This window comes from Amphiura filiformis, chromosome 3 (assembly GCF_039555335.1).
Source record: "Amphiura filiformis chromosome 3, Afil_fr2py, whole genome shotgun sequence".
NCBI lineage: Eukaryota > Metazoa > Echinodermata > Ophiuroidea > Amphilepidida > Amphiuridae > Amphiura > Amphiura filiformis.
In genome coordinates, this window is record NC_092630.1 from 40,864,191 (window position 1) to 40,877,291 (window position 13,101).

The 13,101-nt window shown below is 37.7% G+C and overlaps 1 protein-coding gene across 1 annotated transcript; it reads right to left on the bottom strand.

Annotated features, from left to right (window-relative positions):
- Positions 1–81: 81 nt before the first annotated feature.
- LOC140147260 (hyalin-like) lies at positions 82–12,352 on the bottom strand. The gene is made up of 16 exons (XM_072169039.1): positions 12,322–12,352; positions 11,946–12,167; positions 11,125–11,349; positions 10,758–10,979; positions 10,261–10,485; positions 6,708–6,926; positions 5,879–6,097; positions 4,795–5,013; positions 4,339–4,560; positions 3,461–3,682; positions 2,874–3,092; positions 1,990–2,214; positions 1,620–1,847; positions 809–1,030; positions 415–642; positions 82–89 (listed from the first exon to the last, which is right to left on the bottom strand). The coding sequence occupies exons 1-16, from the start codon at positions 12,350–12,352 to the stop codon at positions 82–84; spliced, it is 3,156 nt and encodes a 1,051-aa protein (XP_072025140.1).
- Positions 12,353–13,101: the final 749 nt, after the last annotated feature.

Here is a 13,101-nt window from a genome sequence, read left to right on the forward strand (position 1 = left end):
TTTACTTATATCAATTTTGAAAATAGGAAGCATTGGCTTGACGGCCAATACAAGACATCTGACAAGACAAGTTCACTTTTGCTACAGATCTAAAGGAATAAGCAAGAGCTACAAAGCCAATGTGCAAGATAAGTAAAGTACAGTGGGCTAAAGTATAATCATGCAGTTGAGAAAGTACAACATTAGTCAGCTGACTCATTAGCTCAGTTGGCAGAGCATCGGTCCGGTGATCCGAAGGTTCCAGGTTCAAATCCTGGATGGTCAGTGGAATTTTTTCGCTGGCTGTCATATATGTATGTGGAGACTTGTGTTAAAAAAAACCCTTCTCACATTAGTCAAAATTTACTTCAGCCTTCATTGACATCAAACTACTAGTTTAAAGCAAAGTACGGTATTATGAAAAATGTATCTTACCCAGCGTGACCATGAACATGCAACTAGCAGTATTACCTGCGCCGTCTGTTGCCGTGCATGTTACCGTTGTTACCCCTGTATTAAAATCCATTCCTGAAGATAGCGGAGTACAAGAGACTTGTGGTGCTGGGTCAACAGTATTGTCTGATACATCAAGATCCGCCCAGGAAACTGGGTTTGTAGCCACTATGAAACTGGCAGGACATGTTATGGTAGGATTGACTTGATCTGCAGAAGACAGATTATAAACGTTACCATGGATTTTAAATACAAATGTCAAACAATAAGCAAAAATATATCTTAACCAAAATTATTTGAAATGGAAATCCTATGAAGGGTATCAACACACCTCATTGGAGGACGAGGTTTAAGTAAAGCAAAAACATACTCATACCAACGGTAACTGAAAAACTGCAAGATGCCATATTGTTTGCATCATCAGTAGCTGTACATGTAACTGTAGTTTGTCCACTTTGAAAAGTTGAATCCGATGCAGGATTGCATGTTACAGTAGGTGGCTGATCATTGTTGTCGGTGGCTGTCGGGTTAGTGTAAGTGTCTACGCTTGTTGACGTTATTATGTTGTTTGGGCAGCTTATCATTGGTGCCGTTTTATCTGTTGAATGTAGATCAAAATATAGGTTGTTACATTGCCTTGTTACTTGTTTGGCCAATCATAAGCTTCTATGATTATTAAATTACTATACACATTTAAGCCATTTCATCAATACATGGGGGTAATAATTTACATAAAACGTCTAAAGTTTGTTCGGTTTATATAAGGCGGGAAAAATAAGACTCATAACTCCATGTATTGATATACCGTAGAATGGCATGCACGCAGTTGGGCGCAATGCTTACGCTAGTTGTGCGTTGCGTAATGAGTGACTGGCGCACGCTTATGTGAATTTACGCGAGCGTGAGTTGGGACTTTATTGACGCGCGTTGTATTAAAAGCCGAATAATTCCCGCCTTATATAAGCCGAACAAACTTTAGTAGTTTATCAGCATTTGTTTTCAAACACACACTACTTGGTAACACAATTCGAAAAACATCCAGATGGTCTACCAAACATGCGCAGACATTTCTTAATTCGTTTATAATTATCTAGGTTGATATCTCCATTGTCAATTTTACAATGTGTTGTCAATAATTTCTTTATTTCTATTTTAATTTCTATTTTTGAATATCGCCCTCTTCTTACCTACAGTTACCGAAAACATGCAAGTTGCCGAGTTGCCTGCATCATCAGTGGCAGTGCATGTGACAGGTGTTGATTGATCAGTCGGAAATATAGAATCTGATGAAGGACTACACGATACTGACGTAGCTTGATCTACATCATCTGTAGCTGATGGGACTGTATAAGATACCTGGTTGGTGGACACGACGATGTTAGCCGGGCACATTCCTATCACAGGATTAGTTTGATCTGTCGATAGAGAATTTTAAAAGATAAACAGTTTATAAAATACTAATAATTGAATTTCCACTTCAACACGAATATTCACTGGTATATATTCAAATAATAGTATTCAAATGGTAGTTGTTTTAATAGCATATTTATTGCATACCGACAGTAACATCAAATGTACAAGTAGCTGAGTTTCCAGCATCGTCAGTCCCTGTACAAGTGACTTGCGTTTGTCCTACTGTAAACGTTGATCCCGATGAAGGCGCACAGGAAACCGTAACTAACATATCAATGTTGTCGAAAACGGTGGGAAAATTCGGCCACGAAACAACATTCGTAGATACGGTCAGATCGGGTGAACAAGTTATTGTCGGATTCTCTTGATCTGGAATTTAAGTGAAATTTAAGTTTAAAAGATAAAACTTGGTGACGATAATTATGTAGTGGAAAAGGTGGAAAGTAGAGAAATATAGGAAAGAATAGGCAGGATATGAATGTATAGTATCGCCAATCATGAAACGTGCCCCAAGACTTAGTATATGTGGTGTGATCAAGCAAAATAAGTCTGAGGTCAGTCATATTCAATTTTCAGTTTCTTATTGAATTGTAGCAAGCATATGCAGAGCTACATTTTGCAACAAACTCCACTGAGACCACTAGTTCAAAAGATATAAACAGATAAAGAGTTTCCATAACAATAGGAAACAAAAGGAAATATTTTATTTGTTTGACTATATCTTTTAAGATATAGTCAAACAAATAAAATATTTCTTTTCTTACAATATTCTTAAAAGATCAATATTTCCGACTTCCAACTGATTTTGCTTGATCACATCATATGTGAAATGATATAAGAATAATTTCATTCAATTGTCTGTTAAAAGATTTAACAGATCTTGCAAAAAGGATAGTTTAATTCCTAATTAGGTAATGAAGCCAAATTCGTTCGATCTTTCGATCGACTGTCGATGCGTGATCCTTACAATTTATGAAATATCGACAAGAAAATCGATGATGTATTGCTACTTTATGAATAAAACCTACCTATGGTAACAAGGAATGTGCATGTATCTGAATTGCTGGCATCATCAGTTGCTGTACACGTTACACTTGTTGTTTGGTCCACGTCCAACGTAGATCCCGATTGTGGATTACACGTAATTATTGAATCCACATCACTCGACGTAACGAGATGTGTCCACGAGATTTGAGCATTTGAATCATATAAATGAGTTGGACACGACAGAACTGGGATGGACTGGTCTGTAAAATAGTTGAAAATAAAAGAGATGTATAAAAAGTTCTTTATTGGACTACTATACTCTGTTAACAGTTGCAAATGATATTATTGTATTGGGATAATAACAATCATAGAAGATTTTGAAACAAAAATGCAAAAATGCTTTTATTGTAGTAAGCTAAATATGATCTAATTTGCATTTTGAACTAAATTCAGAATTATAGCCACAACATTGTGCAATTACCAACTACGTGAAACAAAACAATTAAAACAGAAGCTTTCAAAAACTCTCGACAATAGAAGACTATAACAAACATGAGTCACATTAAATCTTGCTTCGATATAACAGCCTGTGTTAAAAATTACACAGTTCTGCGCACTGTTAACTTACCGACTAAAATAAAAAATGAACACGTATTTGTGTTTCCAGCATCATCGGTAGCGGTACAAGAAACAGTTGTTTGCTCTACTGGGTAAGACGCCCCTGATGTGTGAGTGCAAGTAAATTGCACATCTGTATCACGATTGTCACTCACGGTAGGATTGTCCCAAGTAACGGTAGTCATAGATGTGGTTATGTCAAGTGGACATGTTATTGAAGGAGCCTCTTGATCTGTGGAAACAATAATGACAAAAAGGCGTTGTTCAAATGGAAGCTGTGGTATTGTACGATGTTATAGTTATATCGTCGTCCAAAAGTTTTAAGTTCCTCCTCAAGAATTTCGTCTCAGGTAGAACATTTTGTTTGACTCAACTGGTCCAATTTACAATTTTACACATCAATGCGTCGGTCACAATGGCTCAATATGTAAAAAACAAAAACGATCCAGTTTTGAAAGTTGCACTTTGGTGCATACAAATTTGAAACAATGCAGTAGAGCTGACCTACTTACTGTTGAATACATTCTGCATGCTTTGTGAGAGTTGAATGAACCAAAGTGCAACTTTCAAACCAGCAACTTTTCTGGATTCTTACATAATGAGCCATTGTGACCACACGCAACCATGTGTGACATTGTATGACGAGGTATGTATGAGCTACGAATACATTTTACAATATTTGAATTGTAAAAACCTTTTCGATTTATTATAAAAAGCCTTAGGGTTCAGAGGCGATACTCCGGTTTATTTGAAGGTATTATAATGAAGACATGCTTTTTCAACTTTATATCTTACACAAGAACGATTAACTGATATTTTGGTCTACTCTCTAACACTAAGCTATTGCCCAAATTCTATATGATTTTTATACTGTAAAAGTCAACGCACCAACAGTAACCAGAAATGAACAAGTTGCCGAGTTGCCAGCTTCATCAGTTGCTGTGCATGTCACTGATGTTTCTCCAAGTTCGAACGTCGATTCCGACGGCATGTCGCATGTAACAACTGGAGCGTTGTCCGCATTGTCAGAAACCGTAGGATTCGAATAAGTGACCTGGTTAGTTTGTACAGTGACTGTAGCCGGACACATGATAGTTGGGCTAGTTTCGTCTGGAAGAGAATAAAAAACATGTACAATGGTTGTTGATACCTGCTCGGTCATTCATTATGCTTATACTCGTTAAAATATATCCCAGAAAGCCAAGTTGTGGATATTTCCCCTTTCCCGTTTACCACACCGGGTAAGGTGCAAATTCTGATATAACTGCTCTTACAGGTATTCTTGAGACACGAACATAATTTGCAATTGCTTTATTTGGAATCAGGATTAGATTATATGCTTACCTAAAGTGACGGTGAATGTACAGCTAGCGGAGTTGCCTGCATCGTCAGTAACTGTACAAGTAACTGAAGTCTGACCGCCTCCAAAATTTGAATCCGAAGATGGACTACATACTACAGTTAGCATTGTATCAATGGTATCAACGACGTCAAGAGGTGGCCACGACACCGGATTGTTAGAGACCAGGTTTGCTGGACAAGTTATACTTGGATTTCCAGTATCTATAAATAAAGACCCATCAGATTCATTCTTCATAAAAGAAATCGTAGGACAAAGTCAGAATATTTCAGCTGAAGTCGGCAACAGTTAATATGTTTATTATCATTATTAAATTTTTAAAGTTATAAAGAGCATTTTAACATAAACAACAACATCACAACAATGCGCTATAACACAGAGAATATAAAATATAGGTCCACCATTTGATCTGGGGAATATCTTGAAAGCGTTTGAGGACCATCTAAGGAGCCTAAAAAGTAGTTTTGGGTAAGTTTGGAAGGGTGCAAAGGTGATCGTGATTCGTGCTAGCTTCAGGGCTAATAAGCTTTAATGATATCCTCAATTGTTGCAGCATAAAGACGGAAACCGATTTGGTCCACAAACAGACCCCTGAAGCATACATTGGATCTTATGTATAGTCTCCAATGTATTCTCTGTAATGTCTGTTGCCTCTTTCAAGGTATACTAAAACAAAAAAAAATGTTTTGGTATTTTTGAAAAAGGACAATTAAGTGGTGAGCCTTGGACACCATATGGCACCTTAAGACGATTTATGAACACCTTATATGGTATATGGTGTCAAAAGCTGCAGTGAGACCTAATAACAATTAAATGCCTTTACCGCCATGCTGGTCCAGATTCATGAGGACGTCATTATTTACAAGCGTCAGAGCAGTTTCTATACTACAGCATTGTCTGTACGCGGACTGAGGTAGGGGCTAACAGATTGTTGTTGGAGAGATACGTAACGATTTGTTTATGTTGTAACATGTTTAATAATTTAGGAAGCTATTCTAAATATCCAATAGTTACTGAGCCGTATCACGAAGTGAGAACTTTTCTATGGAAATATAACAACATACATACCAACAGTAACTGAAAAGGTGCATGTTTTGACGTTGCCTGCATTATCTGTAGCTCTGCATAAAACTATAGTTTTTCCCTCTGGGAAAGTTCCCTCGGTGTGATCGCAAGTTACCTCAGGTGTAGGATCTGTGTTATCACTCGCCGTCGGTGAAGAAAAGGAAACCGGATTTGCTGGCTCAAATAGATCAGCCGGGCATGATATCGTTGGTGCTTCAGAATCTGAGACAAGGAGTGAATTTGTTTAAGTCCTAGATTATTATACTTTTAACAGATTTTGTGTGGATTATCATATCATTTGAGCTAAGTCAAATGGCACGGTACCATTATTTTGGGCAAACTAGTGTAAAATTGAAAAATGGCCTGGTAAACAATCATCACTATAACACAGGAAAAAAATGATGCCCACAGGATTTTTATATATCTTTGCACGTTCAAACAACTCGCCGATACGTTATTACACATGTAAAATACTTGGAACCCCCCTCTCCCGCCAAAAAATAAATGAATATATTTTTACATTGACCACATTGTATTTCACCCATGTTTTTATCGTAACTATTCCTACCTTCACTATTGAATAGTGGCTGGATCACGAAACAAAATGTTGAACTGCTTCTTGAATACTGACTAACTTATTTCACCATAATTGTTTTTCCTCGGGTTTTTTTTCAGAAACTTGGGATTTGCGAAATCCAGATATGATATATTCTTTTTATCACCTGCACGTACATTAACAGAACAGATTAGTACATTGGACATTCTAGTTTTTCAACATGGATGTTCCGCCTGGAAGTTAGGAATTCGTGAAATGCATACCAATTCCACTTACCAAGAGTAACTGTGAAGGAACACGTGTCCGTGTTACCAGCAGCATCAGTAGCTGTACATATTACAGTGGTATCTCCGTCCTGGAAAACGGTTCCCGACGATGGTGTGCAAGATATCTCAATTTGGGTGTCATCAGTTGCTGTAGGATCGGGCCACGATGGTTGGCTAGTAGACACAGTCATATCACCAGGACAAGACGTTATTGTAGGATTGCTCTGATCTGTCAAAACCGAACGAAATGGAGCACGATATTTTATACATCACATAAAACTACACACGAATCAGCAGTCAATAACTGAAATATTAACCGATGTATTTGGGATATGTCATCAAGAAATACATATAGGCTATATACTTTCATGCTGACCCAGCACTATATCTGATCAACAAATGTTGCTTGTTTGAACCACATTTCATCGTTAAACTAGGGTTGGGCGAATCACCATATTTTTTTTTAAACGAGTTGTTTCTATGGCCAAATTTGCCGTAGAACACATATCCGCCAAAATTTTTGACCTCCAATGACGTTTGACCCCCCTACTATTCAAAAATTCAAAATGGCTGCCAAAATAGCATATTTTTGCTTGTTTGTTGCATATTTTAGTAGATACATAGCTTCAATGTGTCTTTTTATATGTTTTGGGGGTTGAGGAACACAAATTTGACTCTTGTGAGATGATTGTCTGTACCCTGTATAAGTTAAGTCGCCAAAAAATCAAAATGGCCGCCAAAATGACGTCATTTTGCTTGTAATAGCATATTTTAGTAGATACATAGCTTCAATGTGTCTTTTTATATGTTTTGGGGGTTGAGGAACACAAATTGAACTCTTCTGAGATGATTATCTGTACCCTGTACAAGTTTAGTTGCCAAAAAATTAGAATGGCCGCCAAAATGACGTAATTTTGCTTGTAATAGCATATTTTAATAGATACATGGCTTCAAATAAGTCTTTTTTATATGTTTTTGGATTTGGGAGCACAACTTTTACACTTATAAGAAGATTTGGAGTACCCTGTACGAGTTATCAGTTGCCAGATATTCAAAATGGCCGCCAAAATGACATCATTATGCATGTAATAGCATATATTGACAGATACATGGGTACAAATATGTCTTTATCTATGTTTTGATGTAGGGGAACACAAATTAGACACTTTTAAGGTAATTAGCAGTAATACGAATAATAACTTGCCAGCACTGAATATCATCCCAATTTTGTTGAAGAGAAATATAAGCAGGATATTACATGTGTTTACATGGCATTTCATTGCATTTGTAATTTCTAGTAACTGAGAGTAACCTACATTTTGTATTACACTAGGATATTTTCTCTAAAGCACCAATATCTACTGACAAGTTTGATTCTGGTTTCTTTGCATTTTGAATGGATTGTCACAGTTCTTCACACGAAAATTTCATCATTTGAATCTACTGTCGACTTTCATTGGTCGCATTTGATGAATATCTGGGGCTACTTTAACCCTGATTTTGCTAAGTTGTTGTTTTTCAGTTAAGTGTGCAAGGATATTGATAGAATCATGTATCACAGTACATGCATCTAGAAGTTTCCATGTTCATGGTTCTAGCAAGTTTCCTTATTTTCAATTCTGTTTTCTTCACGAGTGTTAGTGGCTTTGATATTTAACCGTCTGCGAGTAATTGCATCTGAAACACTGTCAGAACTTCTTCTTGCCCATTTCCATTTTTGGCGTTTATCAGCATTGCTAATAAGTGGTGTGAATGTCTGACGGGTTTGAACTGATCGACGTGGACCCACCACAATGCGCAGATCATGCAGCTGATAAAGTCTCAGAAACATTGAACAGAAAATTGGTGTTCAGAAGCTGCTAAACATGACTGCCGTAGAGAAAGTGTTCACCTCACGTGGATCTAGTGTCCATAACATTGGCCCTTATTCGAAGCTACTATCTCAAAGTCATGCAGCTCACTCCATATCCCTCTATAATGAATAAACTTCATGGGTGGAGACACAAGGCATCGCTTCAAAGGTTTCATATCAAATAGATTTGGTAGGATTGCTGAGATTGCGAAGGAATTCTAGTGTCACCGGCAGTGTCCATCATCATAGACTTGGCAGATGGTGTCCACGTACAGAAATTGGTTCCTGCATTGAAAACTATTCTCAGCTAACTGGTGCTTTCATTTTCCCATTGATGGATCTCCTGGGAATAGATGACAGAGACAGCTATGTCGACAAAAGTGTTAAATCTAGAATATGAAGCAGAATTGGCTAAATTTGATGTTCGCATTGTAGAAAGTGGTGATGAACTGAGACAATCCATTCAAAATGGTGTGTATCCAGAACCAAACTTGTCAGCATATATTGATACTTTGTTGAAAAATATCCTATTGTAAAATACAAAATGCAGGTTGTCACAGTAGAAATTACAAATGCAATGACATACCATATTAAGCACATGTGAACTAACCCTGTTTATATTCCTACTCCTTAGAGAAGTAGATTTCAGCAGTTTTCTTCAACAAAATTGGATGGTATTTTTATTCTGGCAACTCATAATTCGTGTATGTTACTGCCAAAGATGTTAAAAGTGTCTAATTTGTGTACCCCTACATCAAAACATAGATAAATATATATTTGTAGCCATGTATCTGTCAAAATGTGCTATTGCAAGCAAAATGACATCATTTTGGCGGCCATTTTGAATATCTGGCAAATGATAACTCATAAAGGGTACTCTAGTTCTTCTTATAAGTGTCAAAGGTGTGCTCCCAGATCCAAAAACATATAAAAAAGACTTATTTGAAGTCATGTATGTACTAAAATATGCTATTACAAGCAAAATGACGTCATTTTGGCAGCCATTTTGAATTTTTGGCGACTAAACTTGTACAGGATACAGATAATCATCTCAGAAGTGTCAAATTTGTGTTTCTTAACCCCCAAGACATATAAAAAGATACATTGAAGCTATGTATCTACTAAAATATGCTACAAACAAGCAAAAATATGTTATTTTTGCAGCCATTTTGAATTTTTGAATAGTAGGGGGGTCAAACGTCATCGGAGGTCAAAAATTTTGACGGATTTGTGTTCTACGCTAAATTTAGCCATACAAACAACTCGTTTTAAATCACTTTTGTAAAAAAAGTTCAGATTCGCCCAACCCTAGTTAAACCAAAACGTTTCAACGATCATTTTAATAATCTGTTCTAGTTGTAAGTACAACATCATTCGCAGGACTTAGATGTTAAATACAATACACTGAGACAGGCTTTGCCGTTTGAGGAGAGCTAGAGCGATTGATCCCATCACTCCCCTCAAATAAAGCTGAGGAGAGCTTTTTATTGCTCGCCTACCTTCGGTGGAATAATAATAACCACATATATACAGTACAGTAAAAATGCTCTCCTGGTGCTCTCCTGTAACACTCAAGGAGAGCGGTAAAGATTAAAGGCTGAGAAGGAGAAGCAGAAGGTGCTGCCTCAAATATGCTCACCAACACAGACTACGCTCTCAATAATCATGACGACAAGGTAACTATATCAATAAAAGTGAAATGTTGACCTACCTACAGTGACCGTAAATGTGCAACTGCTGGAAAGACCCACGAAGTCAGTGACAGTACACGTCACTAATGTTGAGGTTCCAATTGTAAATACGGATCCTGGTGAAGGGTTACATGTTACAGTAGGAGTTGCATCAAGATTGTCGGATCCCATCGGGATCATATATTGAACTGTTGTCGAAGTGGTGGTAATTGCTGCTGGACACATTATGGTAGGCGGGATTGCGTCTAACAAAAGTAAAAAGCATAAAGAATGACATAGATTTGCAGATTCATACGTAGTGATAATAACCATGAAAGTTATTAATTTAAACTTCAACACTACTTGTTTATTTCGCTTACCGGGAGCCAATATTGTTAACGCTGATGTTTTCTTGGAAACGGCTAGAGACCAACCTGATCAGGTGACATCACACTTGATGACGTCACCGAAGTCGGAAGTTTCAAATCGTCAAATCATATATCAGATAATGTACACATTTTATAAATGTGTTTCTTACCAACAGTTACTGTAAAAGAACACATATTTGTGTTGCCGGCGTCATCAGTTGAGGAGCACGTTACCGTAGAAACACCGTTCGGAAAGGTTGTGTCTGATGCAGGCACACAAGTAACCTGTACCATTTGATCAACGTTGTCCACAGCGTTTGGTGTTGCATAGGAAACTTGGCCGACGGTACTGTCGATAGCACCTGGACACGTGAACGTCGGACCTTCGAAATCTGTGAAAAATATAAATATTTATTATCCGCTTGCGAATTAAATGACAAAAACGGAGTCAATTCATTGCAAAACTGTAGGCAGAGATAATTTGGATGTTGTATAGCTATTTACTGAACTACCTATGAAGTATAGAGTAAGCCCTACCCATAGTAACTACGAAGGTGCATGTCCTTGTATTGCCCGCGTTGTCAGCCGCTGTACACGTAACAGTTGTTTCACCTTCATTAAAATCACTTTCAGAGGGAGGAGAACATGTCACTGCTGGTGGCGGATCATTGTAGTTGTCAGACGCTATGAGACTGGACCATGAAACTGGGTTTGTAGAGGCTAGCAGATCAGACGGACATGTTATCGTTGGGATTTCTTGATCTGAAATGGTAAGCAGAATATCAAAATACATTTTACAAAGTGTATTTACTCATGAATTACCTTTGACATCGATATTGAGTATTTCATATATTGCACGCAAAATCAAATGGATGATATTTTGACACATAATAAGAACAATATGGCATACATTTTGCGTGCATTACCCATGCTTTGGTGATGTGTTGAGAAAGCAAATACGACAAAGACTTAAGTTAGGGAGCACGGTGGCCGAGCGGAACGGGCTAGGACTCATAATCGGAAGGTTGCGGGTTCGAGCCCCGGCGACGCCATCGTGTTGTGCCCTTGAGTACGGCACTTTATCTCGATTACTCCTCTCCACCCAGGTGTGAAATGGGGAGCTGTTATGAATACTGTCCATTGAGCGCCGCCCAAAGGTATGAGCATGCCTTGGGCATTGTATGGCAGCTGACATATTCTAATGACGGCGGAATAAATGTAAAGCGCTTTGGTTCATGTTCACATGTGAAAGGCGCTGTATAAATACCAACATTTATTTTATTTATTTTACTACAGTTGCATTTTAAGATTAAAATAAGTGCACGTATTCATCAAGCCCGTCTACTTGGTCTACATACCTCCAATAACTACAAAGGTACACGTAGCCGAATTGCCCGCATTATCTGTGGCAATGCACTCTACTGGCGTTTCTCCAAGAGGGAAAATTGCACCAGAAATAGAGTCGCATGAAACATCTGGTTGGTCGTCTAAATTGTCTTCAGCAGTTGCAATAGACCAGAAGGCCTGGCCAGTATTAGTGAATACATTATCTGGACAAGTTATAGAAGGATTGGTTTGATCTGCAATCAAAATTAATCATATTGTGTTGACGTTAATAACCCAGTTTGGGGGTTTGTTCTACAAGTCATCAATGGCAATAAAAATAAAGTTAAGAGGAATCAACTATCGACTATGTCTACTGATCTATGTAAATTGCAGCTTACATATTTTCACATTGTTTAATAACTTCTACCACCGTGCACATGTATCAATATGATGGGCTTAGTTAACCGGTTAAACTGGTTTCGAGACAATTTTATCAAAGGCGTTAAGAGTCGTCACTTCAATTTGCCCACGTTCGAAAACGTCTACATAATTCAAATTTATTCGCGTCATACAAATTGTAAATAAAGGAGAGATATCTAATATAATAAAAAGACAAACAAAAAATCATGACAATTTTACCCACCCACAATTACGTCAAACATGCATGTCGCAACATTGCCTGCTAAATCCCTTGCAGTACACGTGACTGTAGTAACACCAACTGGGAAATTTATTCCTGAAGATGCGGTTGACGATGGCGTACAAGATACCGTTGGCATGATCATCGCATTATCAGATGCAGATGGAGTATCAAAAGATACTTGGACAGAAGTAGTACTAATCTCGCTTGGGCATGTTATTGTAGGTGCTTGCTGATCTGCAGAGGAAGGTAAAAAGATGATTAAGGGACAATTATTACCTATGCCTTATCCCAGGACATCCTTTGCCTTTCGTTCACTTTCAAGAATAATTTAGGCGCATGCTATCTACAAGTGACGACTTGAGCGCAAGAAGACCGTAAGTCCACTTGGCCCCTCAACATGTATACACTAAAGTTACGTATAGTTTCTTAGGGTTTTATAATGTTTAATACATGTTCTAGGGTGAAAACATCATGAAAGGTTGTGAACGATTTGTTTTGGCCCCTGAACATAAACCATAACCAAACTATACGAAACACAACTTTAG

Excerpts from the sequence above, each read along its gene's own strand:
- LOC140147260 (XM_072169039.1), bottom strand. The coding sequence starts at position 12,352 with ATGTGCACGGTGGTAGAAGTTATTAAACAAT. Across the intron at positions 11,350-11,945 it reads TACCTTTGTAGTTATTGGAG|ATCAAGAAATCCCAACGATA; the intron begins GTATGTAGACCA and ends TTACCATTTCAG. Across the intron at positions 6,927-10,260 it reads CACATTTACGGTCACTGTAG|ATCAGAGCAATCCTACAATA; the intron begins GTAGGTCAACAT and ends CGGTTTTGACAG.